General features: G+C 41.1%; 1 protein-coding gene across 15 annotated transcripts in view; it reads left to right on the forward strand.

Moving 5' to 3' along the window:
- The window catches only part of LOC307036608 (protocadherin Fat 3-like), a 144,551-nt gene that overhangs the window by 66,438 nt on the left and 51,708 nt on the right, over positions 1 to 26,405 (forward strand). For 6 of the 15 annotated variants that reach the window (XR_013807405.1, XR_013807406.1, XM_079677064.1 and 3 more), the window contains exons 4-11: positions 509 to 823; positions 1,319 to 1,529; positions 3,661 to 3,729; positions 7,359 to 7,501; positions 18,485 to 18,760; positions 20,521 to 20,731; positions 20,849 to 23,577; positions 23,693 to 25,064. Coding sequence is in view for 13 of the 15 variants with exons in the window: in XM_079677064.1 (XP_079533190.1) it covers positions 509 to 823; positions 1,319 to 1,529; positions 3,661 to 3,729; positions 7,359 to 7,501; positions 18,485 to 18,760; positions 20,521 to 20,731; positions 20,849 to 23,577; positions 23,693 to 25,064 (5,326 nt within the window). In the remaining 2 variants the exon portion in view is untranslated. Of the gene's footprint in view, positions 1 to 508; positions 824 to 1,318; positions 1,530 to 3,660; positions 3,730 to 3,876; positions 6,298 to 7,358; positions 7,502 to 18,484; positions 18,761 to 20,520; positions 20,732 to 20,848; positions 23,578 to 23,692; positions 25,065 to 26,405 lie in introns of those variants that run through there. The other 9 variants (XM_079677069.1, XM_079677066.1, XM_079677071.1 and 6 more) reach the window with 4 other exon arrangements.

The following is a 26,405-nucleotide window of genomic DNA, read 5'->3' on the forward strand; positions in this document are numbered from 1 at the left end:
AGGGGCTAGCTCCAGCCGGCGTCCCGGAGCTAGCCCACTGCGGCTCCGTTAGGTCCGGGGCCGGGCGGTGGAGTCCGTCTTTTCTTAACGTGTGAATGACAAGCATTAAGAATAACAAAACATAGCTAATTCTCTTGCAGATTGTCTCATTTGATTATGAATGTAACGTTTATATAGGGGAACTACACTGTTAGCAGTAACTTGGTATGCACGTATTTCATGTTAGCTTAGCTTCTTAGCCTGAGCTAGCTCTGTTTACTTCCAGTTCGGAGGTAGCAGGTTCCGCCTCGGCTCCGCCTTTTTGCCCTTATTTGGAGCAGGCGGGATTAGACTCTGACGTCGCTGTAAAGCCGTTAGTGGCCGAATCCGCCTACTAAGGGCTTCTCGGCAACTCTGCAGAATCCTATGGGTGACGTCACGGACACTACGTCCATTTATATATACAGTCTATGATTGAAACACATGTTCTGCGTGTGTATTTGTATTGAATCTGTCACTTCCCCTGCAGGTGTTGGTGTCAGACGGGGGTCCAGGAGCCAGGCAGAGCACAGTATGGGTGATGGTTCAGGTTCTGGATGAAAACGATAACAAGCCCACGTTTCCAGAGAAGGTCTACCAGGTGAAACTCCCAGAGAGAGAGCGCAGAAAGAAGGGCGAGGCCATCTATCGGGTGTTCGCCTACGACCGCGACGACGGGCCCAACAGCGACCTCTCCTACAGCATCGTGGACGGAAATGATGACGGGAAGTTCTTCATAGACCCCAAGACTGCAGTGGTGTCTTCACGCAAGGCCTTCACTGCCGGCAGCTACGACATCCTGACTGTACGACAACCTTTAGCAGTTATTAGGAAAATGTCAGCTACATTACAAACAGACTTAATATCTAAGTATCAATATTGTGATTATGATCTAATTTCACCTAAGCAGACATTTCCAGAACTAGAATCATTATAATCAAAATACTTGAGTTATCCCAGAGGAAATGGGTTTTTGTGACGGTTGCTGATGAATAAAAGAAATGTAAATAGCAAATAAACTTTTTTTTTAAATGAACTCAAGAAGTGAAAAAAATGATAGACATTAGATAGACAAGATAGACATTAATATAAAATGTCCAAAAAAATATCAAATAAAATAGAAATATAATAAATATAAAGTCAATAAGTTAAAAAAAGAGTGTGCAAATAGAGGTTAAATAAAATAGACATCAATAAAATGTAAAATAAAAGAAGTTAAATACATTTAATTCTTAGAAATGTTGATACTTCTTTATTTGTTGTTTCAATAAATGCTTCAATCTCTCTTCCTGCTATCCAGGTCAAAGTGACAGATAACGGGCGTCCTCAGAGATCCTCCACGGCTCGCCTGCACATCGAGTGGATCCGGCGACCCCCCCCCTCCACGCTCCCCTTGCTCTTCGATGAGCAGTTCTACAATTTCACTGTCATGGAGAATGACAAGGTGTCAGAGATTGTGGGCGTGGTCTCCCTGCAACAGAGCTCCGCCCTCGTGTGGTTTGACATCACAGGTAAACACCCCCCTGTAGGTGAGGGCGATCCTCTATCAGCCGGTGGAGAGCTGTGTGTAGTGTGAGGCAGGGCATGGTGTGTGTTGGTTTGTGTTTGAGGTGCAGCTCAAATACTGTGGCCTTGCTGCATGATCTCTGTTATGCTCTGCCCATCCCAGTCGCCACGGTGACAGCTTCTCCAGTTGTCCGGTCATGATATGGATTGAAATTGGGACTGAACAAAAAGATCTTCATGCCGTCTTGAATCTATTTTGAAGGGATGTTCCCTTTAAGGGATTTCATCTTATTTATAAGTATATTACTCGATGACTCATTTAGTTCCTTTCATAATGTCTCTGCTTAGAGAACGCACAGGCTCTCGATACATTCAGACACATTTTAAAGCCACTGTGACATTCCCCTTTAAATGGGGAAATGCCCAACATGGCGCACTTAAATCCTTTGAATCTGTCAAAGTTCACTTTCACCCACTTGAAAAGGCTTAACAAGATTATGTCATGCCCAGTGCGCTAAGCTCAATTCTTTACGCATTATGTATGGTGACGATTCTTGGGTTGTAAAAGTGATTAAAGAATTCAAATAATCAGTACTTTTGATTATAATTCCATTAGTTTCTTTATATGTCAATATGTACACAGAGTTCCCCAGCCTTGATGCATGCACTGAGGGCTCTCTGGGCCCACATTATCAGTTAGGACTGCAGTCCCCACAATGCACCATCCGTTTGTCCTTTTGTTGTCACTGAGCAGTGACGGTGGGTGTGTATCCAGCTGGAGATACCTTCTGGCTCGTGCTTCAGGCTCTCCATTGATCTTTTCTCTCTTTCTCATGATGTCTCTGTCCATCCCTCTCTCCTTCTCACTCCTTCACTTTAACTAGTATTAATGAGGCCATTCACAACAGGAGAGAGACTGCATCATTCCAATGTGTGTGCAAAAGCAACAATGCAATATGCAAAGTGACATTGTAAGTATTAATATGGAACAAATATTTATGTATACATTTGTAGTCATGCATAATAAATACATTCAATTAAATCATTCATATTAATGAATTGAATGTGAATGTGAGGCTTATGCACACTTATATAAGTGCAGTTCTAAGGCGCGTTGAAGAACAAGAGTATATGCATAATAGATGCATTGATCAAAAAAGTCTGATATTTTCATCATGATCCTGTGTCACAGTCATTTGTTGCATGTGTTATGTACAGGCTCAAAGAAAAATCTATATATTACATTAATACAACAAATAGTTCAACGTATAATATGTAATATTTCCGCTTAGAACTATATCTGTTGTTGAGTTGTTTTATAACTTTCGTACCAATGTTTCCCTACATTTTTCAAAGCTAGAGTAATGTGAAATATTTTGTATCAAAGTAACGGTGTGCTTCATCGGGCCCCGATGAATCTGAAGCTATCAGTAAAACAAGCTAACGTTAGCCTTTAGCTCGTAGCCACTCAGTCCCGGGGGAAACACTGCAAACAGACTGTGATTGCGATATAAAGGGTGTTTACCAAAGGTCACTCTGTCTTAAGAGAAAAAGAAAGAACATTTAATGTCCATAACGTTTTTGATTAAAGGTGTGGTAGGTAAGTTTGAGAAACCGGCTCAAGATACACTTTTTGTTATATTCCATGGAATGCTCTTAACATCCCGCAATGAATATCTAAAGTGCTTAGACAAAAAATTCATAAATAAATGTCATCCTTGGAAGCCGTAGTACAAGCACGACCCATCATTTTAGCCGGCCCGGCTAAAATAACTGGATGGCCTACCTGCCTGTCAGCCTTCCATCTGTGCACAAACTTATCTCGTGCCCTCATTGGTCATGTGTGCGTTCGTGTGTGTTGGAGGAGGGGCTCTGTAAGGAAGTGGCAGATTTTTTCCAAATGTCCCTAATAAGACATTAACCGTGTTGTTTTCCGTATAATTCATCATAGCATTAAATAGATAGAGGTTCACCTCTTTAAATCTTTCTCTGTCCTGTCTCCTCAGTCCGTCTCCTCATCTCCTCCTCCTTCTCCTCCTCCTCCTCCTCCTGCTGCTGTCCCTCTCCCTCGGGCCTGTCTGCCTCCCTGTCTCACCTTCTCTTTCCTCTTTCTCCTCAATGCTTCATGCCTGGAAGGTCCCAGGTCTTTTCGTGAGATGTTCTATATTCTGCAGAGCGCTTGTGGCAGGAACTGTTCCTCAGAAGGTATCTCGTTTCCTATTTCCTCTTCCTGCAGTACTCTTTTTTCACTTCCTGTCCTTGTTTAACACCATATTTTTTCCTTTTCCTTGTCCTTTTTTTCCGGCGCCCATCACCTCCCGTGCTTCCCATTGATGCTGCTGACATATTGAGTAAACTGTGTGTGTGTGTGTGTGTGTGTGTGTGTGTGTGTGTGTGTGTGTGTGTGTGTGTGTGTGTGTGTGTGTGTGTGTGTGTGTGTGTGTGTGTGTGTGTGTGTGTGTGTGTGTGTGTGTGTGTGTGTGTGTGTGTGTGTGTGTGTGTGTGTGTGTGTGTGTTCAAGGTTCATTGGTGGGCAGAAAGGTTTGGTAAAAATGTATCACAACCTTTTTATCCGCTCCCATGGCAACAACCATCAGGGTTACCTGGGTGACAGCTCTGTCTAATGACCTGCTGTTAGCAGCACCTGTACACACACTCTTTATGGAATTAATGCATGACTTCATGCAGCACTTTTTAAAGGCAGGTTCACAGGGGCACACTAATCTCCCTCTCTCTGCTGACCCATTAGCTTAACTAATGGCTGCAATCCACTGTTGGGCAGCAGGTTTGGGACTGAAGAAGACAACACAGCCTCCAGCATCAAACACACTGCGCTTCAACACCATCGTCAGCTAAAGCACCCGTCCGTTTAATCCACACCAACTCTGAAACATGTGCCGAGATTGAACTCTGCTGATCCTAGTAAAAAGAAAAGTAAAAAATACTGGGAAGCGGAGTGAATAAAATGCAGAGGGGTTGCGTCATGTCAGACTCAGAGTGGTGTGTTGGATGTGTATGAATATAAGTGTAGCTCTTCTGTAAGACTGATAAACAACAAACTCTTCAAAAAGTTGGTGTTGTCCTCAGGATTGGCTAGAGAGAAAGAGGAAGCCATATTTTCTAAGCAGCGTATCTGAGAGAAAAACATTATAGATGGAAAGAATAGATATGCACATACACAGATAAATATACACACATTTAAAATGTAGAATACAAAGAGTGTATATACAGACAGACTACGAAATATATCACATACACCCACACAGACCAACCACACCTTAAAACAAAATTACTCACTATTCTGTTGAAATTACAGAAGCTCTGAAAGGCATACAACCTTCTGCTGATTCCGACTGATTTTCTATCCTGAGTTGATTTGACAGGTTAATAAAAACGTTTCACGAGGACAATATCTCTAATTTGCCTAAAATGTTTTTTCGATCTTTGCAAACAGGTGTAAAGTGTTCTTTTGATGCAATACTGATGATGGCCACAAGAGGCTAAAGATTCAATATTCAAGGCTTTATTGTCATATGCAAAGATTCTACAGTGTATTTATCAGAATCATAAATCCTTTATTATTCCCACAGCGGGGATGTTTACAGTGCACAGCAAAAGTTGAATAGCAGGTAAAAAAAAAAGAGACATGAAATAATCAAAAAAGTAAAGCACACATTAGTAATAAAATATAAATAAAGACAAAATAGTTCACAACCATGGCTCAAAGATGAGTAGCAGCAATTTAAGTAACCTAATTGACATAGATAGAATTGAAGTATTGTGACCTTAAAGGGCTTGGGACATTTATAAAAATAAGTATTTTCTTCATTAAAGTGATAATAGCGCCGTACAATGGCAGATATATTGCAGATGTATACCTGTTATTGAGTAAAAGTATTTCATATTAAAGATGTCATCCATGGTTACAGTGTTAACAGGAGCTGCTAGTAACTGCTAGCTAATGTAGGTGCAAAAGTGTCTCACTGCATGGATGACAGGACAGCAGCAGGGTGGAGGTTAACTCTGATCACTCTGCGTTATTACTAGCAGTGTGAGGTGAGACATCACTATGTTCAGTGGTGAGAAAAACTGTCCTTCTGAACCAATGAGAATGAACTTGGCCTCAGACAGGCAGTGGAAACTAATTTTAGAACTGAACAGAGGCTTTTTTGCCTCCCCCTATTTTGCGGAGTGCAGGGTTTTTTCTCTCTGTAATTTGGCCGTCAGCAGGCGGGAGGCTTTTTCCGGCCTCAGTAGGATTCTTGCCAGACCCTTTTCTTCTGTGTGCCCTAAATAAGGATGATAAGGTTGGAGGGCTGACGTGGCTGTTTGAAGCTGCCCGTCATTAATATGTTATGGTGCACACAGAAACATGTCAAACATTGCCACATGTACTCTTCTGTCTGTTTGAATACTGAGCAGTCCAAGGTCAAATAGTCTTTCTTGCTTAGGAAGGTTCCTAACAGAGTGAAAAGACTCTGGAAGAATCAACCATGATAAATGCTGTTCAAATCATTTAGATGTTAGGAAGGAGCTTTATTATTTCCCTTGTTATCTCCATATGAAACACTGGACCATCCTTTAAGAAAGGAGAGGAGATAATGTTGTCCCACAATTCCTTGTGCCCACAACATTTTAACCAACACATACACAAACACACACACACACACACACACACACACACACACACACACACACACACACACACACACACACACACACACACACACACACACACACACACACACACACACACACACACACACACACACACACACTTTTAATTAAATGTGGCTGGTGAGATGAGTATTAATGCCTGATAACAAGCACAGCTCCACCTCAAGAACAGCTTATTCTATTCTACCATAGTACTGTGACAATGGTAGTACAGTTGTAAGTATCTATATCCTAATTGTGAGATACCTTTTTTTATTTAAAAAAATAACTCAATCAAGCATGAGACAAAATAACCTTTTATGTCACAATTATCCTGACCAACAATAACAATATTATTCCAAAATATCTTCAGCATATGCTTAAAACTTATAAAATCATGTAATGTTAGCTAGGATTAGGGTTGCTGTGTGGGATTAGGGTTTTTGGCTTTACAAGCATTTAAGCAAGGATGCACAATATATATTTCATCATGTGTTTTTAAAAAAAAAAGTAGTTAATTTCCCAACTGGTGTGTTTCCGCGCCTTGCTTTTCTTATTAAAGTTATGGTAATTTGCACGGTTTACTCATTAACATTTCTATATTGGGTTGGGAGTATCCTTTGGCCTTCAGTGCAACAAGTGTGCAGTGTGCAAACAAACAAACACACACACACACACACACACACACACACACACACACACACACACACACATGCACACACACACACACACACACACACACACCCACAGATGGTCGCTTGCATGTCCAGTGCTAAAGCTTCATTGTGTTGCAGTGAACTTGTGCTTTTAAGTGTTTGTTTGCAGGAGTTTGGAGAGTTGGGTTGTGTGTGGATTTTGTGCGTGTATGTGTAACGGGTCGGGGAGTTAACCCTGTCAGCAGCCATCCCTCCGTCATTTATATCATAACATACTCCCAAGGAAAATCAATGGAGAGTGTGGGCAGCAATGGTCTCCAGTCATGTGCAGTATGCAGAGCACCAAATTCACCCCTGTGCCATATTTAAAGTGAAGACGTTTCTGCACATGAATGAAAACCATCGGTCCATAAATAAAACTGTCTGTTGTGTGTATTCACATATTCATCCCACCAATGTGTATTGTCTGTATGATTGACACTTTGTGCACATCCCTCCTCCTGCATGACCTTCCTCCCGGAGCAGGTGGGACCAGTGACAGTGTGTTTGAGGTGGAGAAGGCTGCGGGCACCATCATCATCGCCAAGCCTCTGGATGCTGAGCAGCGCTCCTTCTACAACCTATCAGTGCAGGCCACAGACGGAACTAACACTGCGTACACACAGGTATGGAATTTACAAATAACAATGGTCAATGGACTGCATTTTGTATGAATGGACTGGATTTTATAAAGCGTTTTTCCCGTCTTTGCAACCCCTCAAAGTGCTTTTACATATACAAGTTTACCCATTCACACAGTCATACAGAGATACCCCGTTGGCCATGCCATCAGGAGCAATTTGGGTTTAGGTATCTTGCCCAAGGACATATTGACATGTTGACAGGACCCTAAATGCATCATTCCATTCCATTACAAACCTCCTTCCCTGTTTTTTCACACCTTGCCCTCAATCTTCCGTTCCTCTTCAGCTCGTTTTGAACAGCCAGTAATTCCTCATGATCCCTTGATACCGTGACAGTCTTCGTCTTTCTGGTGGGAAGTGTTTTGATCTCCTTGTTAGTCCAAAGTTTGTTGTTTGGGAAGCAGCTGACTCTTTTAGAGGGTATAATGCTGTTGACCTCACAGAAACAGATGCAATTTAATATCCTCTTGGAACAATTCCCAGTTTATGACATGTAAACACTTTTGTAGAGTCTCCTTGGTGCCCTTAGACCAAACCTTCACAGTCTTTGTGCAGTCCTTGTTGCCTTACCAATGGATTGTAGGGGGCTTCCAGCTGTATCAGTTTTTGGTCTGTCTCCAAAAACAGGGAGGGAAAAAGAGCTGTTTGGCCCCTTCACATTGATATACAAGCGGTCCAGCATATGTTTGTTTACCCCAAGTAAATAGCTAACGTTAGGCTTTATAGCAACTCCATGACTTCAGTTTACTACCGCTAAGTTGAAGGCGGCTAATGTACGGCGCGATGACATTAAAAGTCTAATTCTCACAACTCTATTAGAAGTTTGTCTTGATTGTGATATGATTATGATTGAAATCAACACAGATTCTGCGATTCAAGTCCAGCAAATAAAGATGTGGATGATGAAACTCGCGCTTGCCAAATCAGCAGATAGTGGACTAGATAGTGGACAAGAACTCCCATGGAAGATAGTAAGGTCTCAAAGCTACTGCCTTCCCCTTGATATCAGGAGTGCAAATGCATTCCTTTACAATTATCAGTTGGAGTTAGCAGAGTGAACAAGACCTCCTCCTCCGCTCTGTTTCTCCCGTCTGCCCATACCAGCATGAAGTTGGCTAGTTCAAGCAGGCTGTCTGGTACTGTATATTCCCATCAGCCATGTTTCTGTAAAGTGGAGCAAATGGAACCCTCTGTTAGTGGACTGGCCGCACACCGAGGCAGCCAGTTCATCCGTCTTGTTGGTCAGTGACCTCACGTTGGACATAATAGTCGAGGAAAGAAAAGGTTCTCTATCCTTTCTCATCCTTTGCACCGGATCCACATCCTTCATTGGCTCCTCTGTCAGAGCTCCACCAACATATCCTGCCAATGAACACTACTTATAACCTTTGTTGACTGAATTGAGCCGACTTTGACCTAATCATTCAAACTAACTATTGCATTTAAAGGTTTGGATAATGCAAGGCAAGGCAAGGCGAGTTTATTTATATAGTACCTTTCAAAACAAGGCAATTCAAGGTGCTTTACAAAAATGAAAGACATTCAGACAAAGGCATTTAAAAACAGTCATTGTTTTAAGCATAGGTTGCTTCATAAGCCTATCTAGGGGTAAAAGAGCCTTTCGGAGTCTTTACTTTTCTACTAGGTATCTTCTTGGAGGACATTGTTTTTCCCTGTGCTTGTTGAACTTTATGATATAAAATGGAACTATTTAAATGATTGGCCTTCCTATCGGTAACTATAACACTGTACTGAAAAAAGTAATTGCAATTTGGAAACAAGCCAACTGTTTATTCGAAGTTACACTTATTTAAACAATGAAAATGTCGCTAATAATCCCTCATTTAGAAAAACAAAGGTAAGTACATGAGGTCAAGGTTAAAGAAAAAGGTGATTTTGTAAACTGCATTGAAATGTAAACAAATTAATCTTACCATCCACCTTAATATTCTAGTTTAAATAGCTTTAACTAAGACCCAAGAGGTAAAAAAGAAAGAAATACACGTGTTCCCTACTGAATTAACTGACTAAATTGCAAAATTCTAGAGGGGTTGAGTAATAAAAATAAATACATTAAAAGAAGAACAATCCTATTCAATGTGTTCATCTACAAAATGTCTATCATATGAAACCTATTTTGTTTTCTAGACACTGTGTCAGTGAGTTGCTGAAGCGACTGTGTAGTCATTGTCGTGACCATAGTCTGTGGTGTTGTAAAACTAGATTGCAGCTGTCAATAAAATGCAATGTTATCCTCACCTCTGTGACGCGGTGTCAAGATGTTCGCTTATGATTCTGAGGATTCCAACCCTTGTCTCTGGTTATAAAGCTTTTTTGTTGTTTTGCTTTTAATCCTGTCTGTTAGAAAGATACATTCTTCACATACTGGCTTCTATATTCTTTCACAGTTTCAGACACACTCCCTATTCACACACAGATACAGAGACACACACACACCTGTAAGATGGGAGGAAGGCTCCCAGATGGAGAATCAGCATGGCGTATTGCCGCCAGGGAATGTCTCCACAGTTGAGCAACAGAAGGCCGACTGCTGCAGCAGGGTTTAAATTTAGACTCTTCGCCTGGCAGCACTCGACTCAACTCCTGTCTTCGTTTCCCTTCGCTTCTCTTTATGTTGTCTCTGGATAGGAATCAGAACAAATCTCAGAGTCCTTTTTCTGGATGTGTGTAAAGAGCACGTTGTCATTTTCCTCCTCCGAGGGGTCCTACTCCTGGTCCTGCTGCCATTTTGCACAGTACTTTGTAATACTTACTCAGTATGTGTATTTTGGCAGGGATAGAGTGGGCACAGATGCTCAGTGGTTAACACTGTCACCTCACAGCAAGAAGGTCCTGGGTTTCAATGTAGCCCTTGATTATTAATATATTTCTGTTGGTTTCTCCCACACCTCACGAATTGCAAGTCGAACGGCATATAAAGCACAAGTTGTACTTTGTGTGCTGTCATCTTAACTTAGAATCAGTTGCTAGAGAGTCATGCGTAAGGCAATAAAACACATTTTATTTTCAATAGATCCATGCCATGTGACCATGTAAATCCAAATGAAAACAGCTTTGATATCGCAACACTGGACAAGTGAAACACATCTTTAAATTGGATTTGATTTTGTTTTTCTAATTAATGACAATACTCCAGTGTTTCCCCTATATGCGTGCCGCTGCTAGGGAGCGCCAGCCAGGTTTTCTTTTTTTATTAAAATAATAATAAGTGGCGACCCTTTTTCATTTTTGATTGTTTGTTATGTGGATTTGTAGTATTTGTGTTATTTTATCTTCAATAAAGATGTATTTTTGCTAAATCTTGAGACATTGCCACTGTATGTACTGGCAGGGTCGATCTGGGGAAAAAACATATTTGACCGTTGGCGCTTATCCTAATTTTCGGCCTTGATGTAACAACATTCATAATTAAGTAAATGTAACACCCTATTCACCCCGGTTACACTTTCCATTTGCCCTGTACGATGGGCGCTGCAAGTGATGAAAGTGGGGGATGTTGGCTTATCAGGCGCCCGCAGCTCACAGCCAAAGTGCGAGCGTGGGAGCGAGAGAGCAAGCGAGGGAGAGAGAGAGAGAGAGGGCGCACCGGTACCGGCGCTGTTGTTATTAGCACCTGGCAACGGATATAAGAAGTAGATGTTTCTGCAACCAGGGTGGAGGAGAGCTCTCCTGTCAGACTGAGAGGCTCAGTGAGGTAAAGGACTCTCTGAGTGTTTAGATAGTTAATTTTAGTGTAAGTTATCTCAGTGGGTCTCAAACGTTTTGACCACAAATTATGTAAACACTTATTTCCAAGGCACTCCTTTATAATTATTTGGATAAATAAAAACAGGTTTGAAATCATTCCAATGTATACTATAGGACAGTAAACCAAAAATATCGTTTAAAGTTGGAGAGATACAAAAATATGCATAAATAAATAAATGTTAACTAGGTAAAATAAGATATGAATGAACAACAAAAATAAAATAAGCTACATTTATTTGTTATTGGCTATGGTAGGTTATTGGTTATGTTCATATACTTATTTGATTATTAAAATGTAAACCGATCTTTTGCAGATGGGTGTTTTAGAGTTGTACCCCCTAGATCAGGGGCCGTATTCACAAAGCATTTTTATCTTACCGCTAGGAGTGCTCCTAACTCGCGCTAAAACATTTTACGTAGGAGTTTTTTCTTAAAAGTTATTCACAACGCCGCTGAGACCCACTCATACTAAGGATAAATCACTAAGAGTGAACTAAGAGTGACACGCCGTTGCTATGGATTACGTCGATTCTCGTGCATGAGTTTAGAAGCGGTCAGTACGGTGATTGGTTGTTCAGAGCAGGCGGTCTCGGTGAAACTAATCCGCAACATCCCACAAACGAGCCCACTAAATCCCCGAAAAACAAGGAAATAGCCTAGGCTAGAAATGTATTCCTATCAAATAGTTATGGACATTGCAGTTAGCAGAATACACGCATGATGACAAGTTTGTGCAGACCACGATAATGACGTTGTATATGCACGTTAAAGAGAGAGAGCAAACAATAAAAATACGTAAATTGCATTAAATCAAGGAGGCAATTAAAAGCACCCTGCAAACTATTATCCAATGAGCATATTTCCAGCACTTAAACACTTTCAATAACAGCCCATACCGCCGTTCAAGTCCCCTTATCATGATGAATGAATATAATCTGCTTGTTGATGGAATGTACTTTCTTTCTATTGACGAACACGTCCTCATCTTTTGATGGCGCAATTATTTTTATGTGCGTCCCGTCAATAGCACCGGGCATACCTGCAATTGCCATGAAGTTGGCTTTGATCCTGTGTAGTTGTTGATTGTCCAAAGGAAACCGGATAAACTGTTGGATGATATGTGGTCTAGAGAGCGCGTTGATGGCTTGGTTTATGGCACGCCTGACTGATGGTTGCGATATTCCTAAATCGTCGGCATTGCAAAGTTGCATTTTCCCTGTTGCTAAATATCGTAGTGTTGCCAAACATTTTATTTCCGGACTAATCGGGTTATTCCTGTTAGTTGGGGATGTTATTGCATCCCGCACTAATTCCACAACAAGTTTGATACCCTCACGATTTAGCCTATATCTCTTGATCAATTTACAGTCTTCCATTGTCTCCAAAACATTTCGTCTCGCAGCCATTTTCAGATTCTTTGTGAATAGGTCTTACTGAGTTAGGATTCCTCTCGAGGACTTTTAAGCTCTCCTAAACTTAGGTGCTACTTTTAGGCCTAAAATACTTTGTGAATTGCTCTTAGTGAATAAAATGAGGAGTCCTAAATGTAAGACTGACACGCCCATTATGTTTAGGAGTTTCTCCTAAATTCGCCAGTTAGGAGCTACTTTTAGCCCTAAGATCCTTTGTGAATACGGCCCCTGGTCTCTAGTAATTGTGTGCTCAAAGTGCATACCCCCGGACCCCCCTAGAGGATGTGACGTCCACCCCCCAATTAAAACATGTTCAATTGATCATAAAATACTGAATACATTTGAAGCCATTTTGACGTATATTACCTATGTCAATAAGTTTCTGTTTTTGAAGTGTATTGTCTCTTGTAGAGATTTTTCATTTATTCTTTATATATAAAATCTCGCCTAAAATCTCGCCTAGGGCAGCAAATTGGCTAGAACCGGCCCTGGTACTAGGCCTCAAGAGCCTTTCTTGTTCTGGCAGACACATAGAAACAACTTTGCACGCGCACAAACAAAAAAGTTCCACGCGTCCGCGCTCACATTATGCTGGGCCCAAGTGCCTTAGCACCGCTGCTATGACTCCATACTAGGGAAACACTGTACTCTATATTAAGTTTTTTACTTTTAGCATATTTTCGATTGAAAAAACAACAACAAGGTGGTCTACATCAATTCAGCATTGTAATTATACTGTAAGCTGTACAATTAGAACACACCTCTTTTAAATTGATTTTAGTGTTCTTTATTTTATTTTATATGAATATTTTAGTGAAAATCCAGATTTTTGCTTCAATTTTATTTGCTGGACGAGAAGGACAACCCTCATTCAAATTGGATTTTAGTATATTTTATATTTTATATTAATAATCTATTGAAAATTCAGAATTGTTTTCAATAGCTTTAAAGAGCCTGTGACAACCTCCCAACAACTGTTGTGCAATGAAATATTGGGCTTCTAGTCATCTCAAACCGTCAGTTTAAAAAAGAAGGTGCGATACCGTTCCGATAAATATCAATAATTTCGAACATCGCAGGGAAATTCCTTCGACTCATTTGGAAGTTTTGGGGGAAGCCGGAAGTGACGTCAATGCGGGAACGCTTCACTGTGCGGCGAGAGAGCCAAACACGGACAAAGTGTGTTGTCATGCGTAGAAATGGTGAATTACTGAGTTTAGGCACGTTAATAACGTTTTAATGAAGTTGACTACATTATATTCATATTTGTCAGTGGTTTCATGTCAATTCGGCGAACATAAACATAAATGATCGTGGTGAAGATGATGATTAAATTAGGATTACAAACCGGTAGTGAGAGCTGCTGAATTTCCTCTCGTCGGCTATGATATAAAAACAAATCGATTATTTTTGTAGTTGTAAACTCAAGTGGATGAAACTACATTTATTAGTGCTTTCATGTCAATTCGGCGAAAATATGATTTAAAAATCGTTTGTTTGAGCCGGTCTGCATTTCCTGATGAGAAAACAAACCGATGCTTTTTGTAGTTGTAGTACACCAACATGGATTAAACGTGTGTTTTTTTTTTACCACAATGTTGGGTGAATTAATGGATAAAATGCACGGATTATGATTATTATTATTATTCCCACTCCGATCGGGACACTAGGTCCACCGTTTCCCCGCAGCGAGGCTCCCCCCGTTGACAGTTTACGTGGGCTGGGCTGGGTGCACTGGCGGACTGGCCATCGGGACGAATCCCGATGGGCCGGTTCCGAAGTGGGCCGGTCGGATAAGTCACTAGCACATCCCCCACTCCCCCCTGTTGACAATTTACTGGCGGTACCGAAGTGGGCCGGTCGAGAGTCCCGAGCTGATTTTTAGTCCCAGTCCACCACTGGCTACATGACCGTATGATCGCCCATATTGACGCACCTAATTCCTAAACTTTTAATAGATACAACATAAACCGATCCTTCAGCCTCATATGAGCTCTCAGACACGTTCAAAATTAAACGGTCATCGCTGTCTGAGCTTGCTGCTGTGTGCGCCATTGTGCGTTTACATGCAGATGCTGGGATCATGAACGGTGCAGCTGGAGCGCTGTGCCTGCAATGACGTCACATATAATTTGGCGGGACTTGAAGAATCCTTGAGAAGATCCAGAAAATGGTCAACATTGAAGGGCAGATTAATGGTTATCAAAGTAATAATATCCAAAATCAGTTCAGTAACGGTTTTCAAGGGGACAATATTTACTCAAATTGAGGGGTTTGGATGATGGGGGAAACTCGTGTCACAGGCTCTTTAATGTCATGTGACCAAGTCAGGTCATAGGGTTTTGCTCATTAAACCTGCCGTCCAAAAATGTCTGAAGGTCAACATATTATTACCTGTTTGAAATGGCCTCGAAGGCAGTGCAAATGATTGCAATTGTACCTTTCTCCTGAAACACCCTCCCTGTTGTCTCTCCAAGAACTCTGTGTCTTTCAATGTCTCTGTGTGTCTTTCAATGTCTTTCCTGTTTTCAGGTCTCATGCTCAAAAATGACGTTCCCATAACAATTGACTTTATCTTCACTTCTTAAAGGTTAAATTAATAATCTTTTTTTCTCAAAGTAATGATAAACCTGTGAGTTGGATGTTGAAAAAAGTCAGAATCAATATAGATTTTTTTTATTTTAAAGTACATTCAGATTGAAAATAGTAAAAAAAAAAAAAAATTATAGTGTCCGTCCAAAAAAAAAGGTACTTAAAGTGAAAACCACCTTTGAATGATGGGATAGTAGACTAAAAGCTTTGGAAATCCAAACTATAACATATATTAAGTACCCTCTATCAAGATTGATGCAAAATAAGTGACATTTGACCTTTTTAGAGAGATTTAGAAAAAAAAAACCTTCTGGGGTCATTTGGATGCATTTTCCATACCTCTGGCCCCCCTCGGTCGATTTTGATGATTGACATCTCTTTTTAACCATTAGAGCCAACAGAATCGAGGGGAAGTTCCTAAAATCCATCTAAACATTACCCATTGGTGAATGAGTGATGCGCAGCCAGAATGCCAAGGAACCGGAAGCTGCGATACACTCTGGTGGCTATCATTAGCAGCTAATATGAAATCTCCGTTTTTGACATAAAAATGGAATGATGGATTATCAGTAATCATTTCAAAGTGACACAGACACATTGGATTAACCATTGGATTAACCTTCAGCAGCGTTTTTATCGTTTTAATGCCATTGAACACGACTTTTGATCAGAATAACAGCTAAGGTGAGACGATCTCCCGTGAATGCTCCGTAAAGCTACGTGTTGTGATGTTTGCTTCCCCCGTCGTGAGTTCTGATCGCTCAGTGATGATACTAATACCTATATAATCTGTGTAATCTCAGCTTTAATCTGTATATATTGTATGTGCAGTTACGATAAGTAATAAGGATATTTTTACCTTGAGTTCTGTGCGTTAGCATTTTTTCGCTCAGGGCTCATTTAGACACTTGTTGTGAGACTTGTGTTTTGTTTCGGCAAAAATGGTTCATATCGTCAGTTAGCTGAGTTTCTTCCCGTTAAATGGGTATGACACATTAATAGGTTTTTAAATATTAAGAAGCCCTGAGACACAGTTTCTTGAACAAACTTCCCGCAGGACCCGGATTAGGGTCCTCTCGTGGTTTAACAGGTTAATAATCTAGACATATAATAATCTAGTTCTTATTTCATAGGTTTCTTTTTGACCAATTTAATAACTTTCTAAGTTAATTGCTGACATCTTCAAACATGGCAGCATTGCTAAAGAGAAATCAGAAGGATTAAGACTTCAGACTCTGCTCCAGCCGGCCTTCCTCCTCTCCTACCAGGCATGTTCTCTGCTGTCCCCAGCTAGACTGCAGCAGATCCTGACCTCTTCCCCCTGCTAAGTGCCTCACTGTAGCAGCAGCTTGTATCCTATTGTCCCTGGCTTCCAGCCCCGGCCCCTCACCTGAACCCACAGACACATTTCCATAGTTTGCATTATGCTAAACTCAGAGTTTCTGGACATTTCTAGTCAAGAGGTTTTTGTATCTCTTCCTTGAAGATTAGATTTAGAGTAATCTTATAAGATTACCCAGGCATTATTAAGCACCATGAAGTACCTTCAGGACAAATGTAAATCTACTTACACACTATACAGCAGCAATGCAGACCGGCTGACCACATCCAGCCAATTTCTGGCAACTGGTTTCAAATGAGAATATAACCTGATCCAACTACTGCAACATTACTGAAATGAAAGCTAGCAACAAATTACAAATGGCCTTTCAAGTATGCATAAAACATTAATGCAAATGTAACAATTAACAGTCCAGTAATTTGGATTTCTTTTTAATATAGTAAAAAAGTAACTGTAACTACATATCTTTTAGTAATAAGCACAACCCTGGGCTTCACATTCTTGACCAAAGGGTTTAAAAAAAGAAAAAGGCATTTTCCACAATATGTCACCTTTTGAAAATCAATCTTAGCACCTGGCAATTACATCCTAATGGGGAAGGAAAGACTAAATGCCTAATATATTTAAATAATCAATTGTCAGATGTGTGCAATCATAAACCTATCATTATTTTCCTTCATGTTCTCTTTGCTCCATCATACTGCTACGGCGCAGCTTCGACTCAGGGTTTTAATGAAATTAAATGTACTCTTGCTTTGATTTCCTTTTGTGTCTTTGCTCTTGTCCTCATGTCCTGTCGCTCTCTGCCGCTCTTCCTATTTTTCCTGACTCAAGCTGGGTTTCATCACCAGTCATCTGTGACTCAAGAACTTTCCATGAGTCATGACACGCAGCAACCCGAAACACTCTGCGTGACTCCTGTGCAATCTGCACCCTGGCACACTCTCAACTCTGCTCATGATTGCTCAGTTTACACTGATACATCACTCCATTAGCACAAAAAGAAGTGCAGTGATAGGAGTGTTGTGAAGAAAGCTTGTTTTTTCTTAACACTCACATGTGTCCTATAGTTGACCTCTCAAAGAAAGCACTGCAGCTATTTACATTCACTATATAAATGAATACACTAATGCAGCAATCCTATTCAAATACATAGATTTTTCTTAAATGTCTCTCGTATGAATGTTCGAAAAAGGGTAAAATAGTTGTGCAAAAATACCCTTTATGTCGCTCTCGGAGGGAAACACTTGAGCCCTCTTGATGCAGCAAGAAAATCTCAAAGTTCTTGGATACCTGTAATGATAGACCATACAAAAGCACAAGCCCAAGAAGAGAGATCATTCCAGTGGTTTCCTGCTACTGTACAGAAATATCTGAATCCACTATACTAGCATGTCTGACAACACACGTTTTTGATTAAACAATAATGGTGAAGAGATGCGGACAACTGAAGTTCCTGAGAACAGATTCCATAACCCTATCTCCTACAAATTCAGCGGTGCAGGAATGAGCACTAACTCTGTAAATGAGTTAGCATTTTAGCACTTTGGGGCTCCCTCATCTCGAAGTCAATTTCTTTTCTTTAAATTAATGGTTGGTTAAATGCCCGAAAAAAGGCCTTTGGTTCATACAAGCTTACGGGACTTTTGTTCTCCTACCTAACAATGCGCCACTGCAAAGCCAATGGCAATGCAAAGCATTTTCGTGTCAACAAATTCGGTATTGTAATTAACATGAGGAGGAAATGTTTTTAACATGGAAAAATGTTCCCTGCCAACATAAAATATTCATAACTCTGTTAATGATGTATTTGCTCATTCCTCTCTTCAATTTAATTTCTCAATGTTCCAGGTTCACATCACCATTATGGACAACAACGACAACACTCCCATATTCTCCCAACCGACCTATGATGTCACTATTTCTGAAGACACGCCCCCTGACACTGAAGTGGTCCAGGTTCTGGCGTCGGACCGGGATGAGCATCACCAGCTGACCTACTCTCTGCAGAGCTCCATAGACCCCAGTAGCATGCGTCTGTTCCGCATCCACTCCAGCCTTGGTACTATCTACACCACCCAGAGGCTGGACCACGAGGCCTGCGCCCAGCACATCCTGACTGTCCTTGTAAGTGTTTACCATTTACTTTTATTTAGGATCTCATGATAACAGCTGTGACTCTTTGAGTTATATTTTCCACTGAGAGGATCCAGTCTTGTCCGCATGCTTGTGTCCATAGAAATATGTTCTTATTTTAAGGTCATTCAGTCCTTGTTTAATTTATCATGCTGGTGGTTCCCAGACTATTTTGAGCAGCAAGCAATTAAAGGTACAAGCTGCAAGCTGTAATTATTTGTTTTACTGCAGAATCGAGGTATGTTGGTACACAACATTCATGATTTGATATTTGTTTCCTTGGGCTCACAATTGAAATGTGTAGCAGTCAAAACAAACTTGAGGCTTTTGCGAACATCGCTCAAAACATTTGGAGTTGGGAACTGTTTTCTGCAGAAGCTGCTGCATCCCGTACTCAGAGTAAATTGCCAGAAGCGCCGACACTTCCTCATCATTCCACCGCTCCGGTGTTGTAGTATGTGTGGTCATAACTGCTTTAAAGTACAAAAAATGGCTGCCTAACAAGAACAATTCAGAGTCTAACGGGGCGTGGTTTGCAGTTCGCCCAGCCAATAGAAATAGAATAGAAATTGGTACTCTTTTATCACCAGGTTCGTACCACCTCTCTAGCAGGGACTGAAAATGGCCAAAAGAGTTCCCGGCACTGAGTAGTCCCGGCGGTGTGAACGCAACATTATTGGTACTAACGGAACTAAAGAACCAAAGTAACAGGGAAAGTCCTGCGGTGTGAATGCGGCTATTATAAATATCAAGACATGGATGACTGAACTGAAGCAAGTTGCGTACTAAACTGAAGATCTTGGAGATCCAATGACCACACGGTTTGATAGTGTTATAATACTTGTATGATATTCAATACAGTTTGTAAAGTTGACTTTTTAGACCTTAGTTCTTTCAATGGGCTTGAATTTGAGTAAAACAGCCAAAATACACCAGTTCTGAAGCACTAAAGCACTTCTAGTTGGACCTGATACACTAATCCTATACCAGAATGGGGATCTGTTTTATTGACAAATATCTGGAGAGCGAAGTGATTTTTTTATGTTTTACTATGGTGATGGAGAACACATTTTGATTTTCTTGCAACTTCAATAACCAAGGTCGGGTCTGTGGTTATTATACTCTTATTAGTTATAAGTCTGAAGTGGATAGGACAAGAGAAGCCCTTTAAAATAAGAAATGGTGTCTCATATGTAGAGAAGCGGGCGAGCAAGAAGCAATCAATAAGTCTGTGCTATCATTATATTTGAACTCATACATTTGCATGGAAGCTAATTAGCATGCGGTAGCGGTATGACTAGGCCTGCAAGATATTGGGTGAACTGAAATTGCAAACTGTTTTTCTGCAGTTTATATTGCATAATGGAAAAAAATAGGAATATAATTTAGAGGTTAAACACATTCATCTTTAGTAAGGTTTACAGGGCTATTGCAAAGGTGCAGATGTCACTGTCAAGGCTAAATATATCTTTCAGCCCTAATCTACATTGATTAAAGGACAGGAGATTGGATACGTTTATACTGATTTGCTTATCAAACACTAAGCCAACATTTTTAACAATGTGAAGTTTTGGGAAATGCATGTGGCGAAGGAAAGTGTAATTGCGAAGGTTCTAGCGTGATATTTTCAATGTTGTTTTTGGACAATGATGTCTCTGTGCTCATTTGAAATTCTTAAGTTACATGATAATCGGATGGTACACTCTGTAGTGACCTCAAAGGATGCCTTTTTTTCTTTTTTTTATTCACAGGTAAAGGACCAAGAGTTCCCATACAGAAAGAACCTGGCTCGTGTGCTAGTAGAAGTGGAAGATATCAATGACCATGTACCAATCTTTACCAGTGCGCTTTATGAAGGCTCAGTCTACGAGTCAGCAGCAGTGGGATCAGCTGTGGTTCAGATTACAGCCTTGGACAAAGACAAGGGCGAGAATGCAGAGCTACACTACTCCATTGAAACAGGTACGCACCTCTGAAAGCAAAATACTTTCTCTTGTACTTTGATTGTTTGTAAATACTTTATAAATAATTACCCTACCTATTAACGACTACATATAACTGTATTTGATTTTCCAACAGGAAACACTGGAAATGCTTTCCATATTGAACCAGTTCTGGGCATAATCACTGTTGCACGGGACTTGGACTTGTCCAGCTTAGGCTATTATGTTCTTACCATCAGAGTCACTGACAATGGCTCTCCTCCCCTGTCCACCACCGCTATAGTGCGCATAGCTGTCACTCTCTCTGATAATGCCGGACCAAAGTTCCCCCAGCCTGAATACCATGCTGAAATCACAGAAAACGCTGTGGTTGGGACCTCTGTCAACACAGTCAGTGCAGTCAGCCAGTCCACCCTCACTTATGACATAAAGAAGGGCAACGCAGGTCGTGTCTTTCAGATAAATCAGTACAGTGGAGTGATTACTACTCAAAAGACTCTAGACTATGAGACTACAGCATCTTACACCTTGATAGTCCAGGCTACAAACATGGCTGGCATGGCCTCCAATGCTACTCTGTTGATCCAGGTAATGGATGAGAATGATAACCCACCAGTTTTCCAGCAGCTTCACTATCATGGCAGCATCAGTGAGGCAGCACCAGTCAACAGCGTGGTCCTGAACTCAGATGATTCACCTCTCGTAATTAAGGCCACTGATACTGACCACAACCAAAATGCTCTTTTGGTCTACCAGATTGTCGAGGACACTGCAAAAATGTTCTTCACAGTGGATTCTGGGACTGGATCTATCAGAACAATAGCTAATCTTGACCATGAGACATTTGCCACCTTCCACTTCCATGTCCATGTGAGGGACAATGGCAGGCCACAGTTGACAGCAGACAGTCCAACAGAGGTCACAATACAAGTCATTGACACAAATGATTCACCACCTCGCTTTACCCAGGATGCCTATGAGACAGTACTGTTACTTCCCACCTACGTGGGAGTGGAAGCTCTGCAGGTTTCAGCCATTGACCCCGACAAAGATGTCCCTTCAGAGCTCATCTACTCTCTGACTGATGGTGTGCTGGAGCACTTTGCCATCAAACCTTCCAGTGGAGTCATCACAGTCAAAAACAACAACTTCTCCAAAGAACGTTTTCGCTTCAGTGTCAAAGTTTCCGATGGGACATTTTCCAGCACATCTTTAGTTACCATTCTGGTCCGAGAGGCTCTGGACTCTGGTCTCAGCTTCTCTCAGACCCTTTACTCTACATCTATTCAAGAGAATGTATCTAATATCACCAAAGTGGCTGTTGTCAACGCTGTGGGAAACCGTCTAAATGAACCATTGAAGTACACCTTGTTAAACGCTGGGACAAGTTTCATAATTCGTCCAACTTCTGGTGTGATCCAAACCACAGGTATACCCTTTGACCGTGAAGAGCAAGAGTTCTATGAACTGGTCGTTGAGGCCAGAAGGGAGCACGACCGTCTGCACGTGGCAAGGGTTATGGTCAGAGTCCAAGTCGAGGACATAAATGATAATTCCCCTGTGTTTGTTGGACTGCCTTATTATGCAGCTGTTCAAGTAGAAGCTGAGCCAGGATCACCCATTTTCAGGGTCATGGCGGTAGATGGAGACAAAGGCATTAATGGAGAGGTGTCTTACTATCTAAAGGAAAACCATGATCACTTTGATATCAACCAGCTGACAGGTGGTCTAAGCCTCAAGAGGGCTTTTGAGTCTGACCTGTCTAATATGGAATATCAGATGGTGATATATGCCAGAGATGGTGGTTATCCACCCCTCTCATCTACCATAGAGTTCCCCATCACAGTTGTCAACAAAGCCATGCCTGTCTTTGACAAACCATTTTATTCTGTTTCTGTGAATGAGGATGTTGCTGTGCAGACACCTATTCTCGGCATCAATGCCACTAGTCCTGAAGGTCAAAGCATTATCTACACCATAGTTGATGGAGACCCATATTTACAGTTTGACATTGGTTTTGATACTGGAGTCGTAAGCGTCATCCACTCTTTGGACTACGAAGCAGCATCGTCTTATCATCTGACCATCAGAGCCACAGATTATCTGACCGGTGCCCGTGCTGAGGTGGCTGTAAATGTGGTTGTCCAGGATGTAAACGATAACCTACCAATCTTCCAAAAAATGTCCTACAGGGTTATTTTGTCGGAAACAGCCATGATTGGAACTCCAGCACTTCAAGTTATTGCCACTGACAAAGACTCAGATAAAAACAATGTTGTTCGTTACCAGATCTTCTCAGATGTGCACAACAGAACAGACTACTTTCATATTGATAGCAGCAGTGGATTAATCCTGACAGCGCGTATGCTGGACCATGAACTCGTCCAAAAGTATGACTTCATTGTCAGGGCCACTGATAATGGCTTCCCCCCATTGAGTAGTGAAGTATCAGTCATAGTTGTAGTTAATGACATGAACGACAATCCACCAGTTTTCAATCAGCTACTCTATGAGGCATATGTGAATGAGTTAGCACCCAGGGGTCACTTTGTAACCTGTGTCCAGGCCTCAGATGCCGACAGCTCTGATTTTGACAAGTTGGAATACAGCATTTTGTCAGGAAATGAAAGAATGAACTTTATGATGGACAAAAAAACAGGAATCATCACATTGTCCAGCCACCTTAAGCAAAGAATGGAGCCTGCCTACAGCCTCAACGTTTCAGTGTCTGATGGGGTGTTCACCAGCACCGCACAGGTTCATGTCAAGGTGTTGGGGGCCAACCTGTTTAGTCCTGTGTTTGGACAGAACATGTACGAGGCAGAGTTAAGAGAAAATTCTGCGGTGGGAACCAAAGTTATACAAGTAAGTGTTATTGAAATAATTTTAGACATTTTATTTTTAATTGTATAGTGGAACAATACTAACATATAAGTGTAATTCTAAAATACTCATCTCTGCATTTACTTTTTCATTGCAGGTAAAGGCAACGGACGCAGACCCTGGAGTGTTTGGTCACATCACTTTTTCATTTGTAAATGATGTGGGAAACGACCAATTTAACATTGATGCAAATGGCCAGATCACCACTGTAGAAAAGCTTGACCGTGAGGACCCAACCAATAAGGACATTGTTTTGACAGTTGGAGCCCAGGACTCAGGAGGACGTGTCTGTTACTGTACAGTACACGTTACTCTGTTGGATGATAATGATAATGTTCCTCGCTTCCGTGCTACCGAGTACCGAGCTTCAGTGAAATCTAATGTAGCTAAAGGTTTTATGGTGACACAAATTCAGGCTTATGATTCTGATGATGGCACGAATGCCAAAGTAACATATTCACTTTACAGTGAGGCCCATGTCCCTGTGGTAGACATTTTGGAGATAGACCCAGACAATGGATGGATGGTGACTAAAGGCAGCTTCAGCCACTTGAGGAACTCCGTTTTATCTTTTTTTGTGAAGGCAGTTGATGGAGGTAATCCAGTACGGCACTCTTTAGTGTCTGTCTACATCCATGTTCTTTCTCCAGATGCCTTCATTCCTTCCTTTAGCCAACATCAATACTTATTTAGCCTACCAGAGGATACCCCCATAGGTTCAGCCATAGGGATGGTACACCTTAACACTTCTCCTGGACATGCCTTGCTCTCAGCTACCTTTGCCCTGGTTAACGGAGAGATGGGAGAAAACAACCAAGATGGGATGTTTGTGGTGGAAAAGGATACAGGTGTGATCAAGCTTGATAAACCCTTGGACCATGAGGTGATAAAAGGTTACCATTTCAAAGTCACTGCCATTGTACAACAGGCTAAGCTGGATTCTGTCACTTCTGTTGATATTGAAATCAAAGTCTTAGATCTAAATGACAACAAACCAGCTTTTGAAGCCAATTCATATGAGGCCACAGTTATGGAGGGAATGACAATTGGAACCAGAATCATTCAAGTCCAAGCATTAGACCCAGACTCAGGGGCAAATGGCCAGGTAACATATAGTCTTGGGACATTAATCCAGTCAGAAGCGGAATCAGACGCATTGGTTGGAACCTTCAGCATTGACAGTAACACAGGCTGGATCTCCACACGCAAGGACCTGGACCACGAGACAAATCCATCCTACACATTCACAGTGATTGCCTCTGACCTTGGGGAGACCTTATCTCTTTCCAGTACAATCACTGTGACCGTAGCAGTATCAGACATCAATGACAATCCGCCCATGTTCCTGGAGCAACGCTACTTTGGTTCAGTTCAGGAGAGCGACCCACCAGGCCAGGTGGTGGCTGTGCTGAACACCAGAGATGATGACAGCTCTGCTGTTAACCGTCAAGTCAGCTACCACATCACTGGTGAGTACCAATGCCTAAATGTCTGTCATTGCATTGAAACCATATGAGCAGACAAAGATGTTGATATGTAATGATTCTACATATCCCAGGATCATATCTCATTCGGTTTTTGTTTTTATTTGTATCCCATCTAAGGCCATTGTTTTGGTTTGTTACTTCTTACTTTCCCCATTATCTTTGCATGATCCCTTTGTGTAGTTAACATTAGGAACAGTTTGTTTTTATGTCAAGTAAACCTTTGTTAAAGTGTGGTTGGTTAAGGGACCATCGTAGCTAAGGTTAGAAAGGTTAAATGCTAATTGCAGTTAATTGAAGCAATAAAAACCTGATTTATTTTAGGAAAATCTGACCCTGTAAATATGCCTCCTTCCCCCAGAACGCCACAACCTTCATTTAAGATTTAGGCACATGACAGGCGGGTGCAAAAGCATCCAACATGGACTGAATTTGTTGGGATACTGGGCTGTGTATCGTGGCTCATCTGTCTGCAATCTAAAATGACTGAATTGTGTTTTCTTGCTGTCTTGGTTTACCCAAGCTACAGTATCAGACTTGTTGAGTGAGAAACAGGAAATATGTGATGATATTTTCATGGCGTATTAGCATTAAACAGCCTGTGACATTTACCCAGTTACAGTTCTCTAGATGTCAATGAAGTAATAAATAGAGTAGATTTAAAAACTGCAGCACATGTAATGAAAGCTGCTTTAACCATGTTGAATTGTATCTTTTGCATTTTGAATAGATATGGAGATCAGTTGTTTTCCATAAAGACGCACATAAGTAATAAAATAGCAACAAGAAAAAGGGAAGGCAAGGTAAATTGTGAAAATGCAGTAATAATCTGGAAAGTGATCAAAGGACTGACTTAGTTAATTTGTTGGCTGCTCATTGACACGCCAGACAGCTTTAATGGAGTGAGGCCTTCCCAGGACACTAAGGCAGAGGACTACCTTGCCAACAGGAGATAGAGAGCTAATGAATGACTTTTAATAGGAAGGAATCCTTCCCCTAATGGCATTGTAATAAGTATCAGACAGACAGCTCTAGTGAATAATAGACATGTGAGTGATGTGACCTTATAGATGATAGCTAAAGAGGAGGCAGGCAAGGAGGAATGAGCTACTCTGAAGTGCAGGGAGAGAAAGAAATGTTGTATATATATATATAGATAACAGATATGCCAGTAAAACTAAGCGAATAAGCCTTCAAAAATACTGACGAACGTGACCTTTTTTACTTTAAAGAGAGCACCAATTCATGTTCTTCAATATTAGAGGGCCAAAGCAAATCACGACAGAATGTAGAGACACACTCATATTTGCTAAGAAACAAATGCCT

This window comes from Notothenia rossii (assembly GCF_949606895.1).
Source record: "Notothenia rossii genome assembly, chromosome: 4".
NCBI lineage: Eukaryota > Metazoa > Chordata > Actinopteri > Perciformes > Nototheniidae > Notothenia > Notothenia rossii.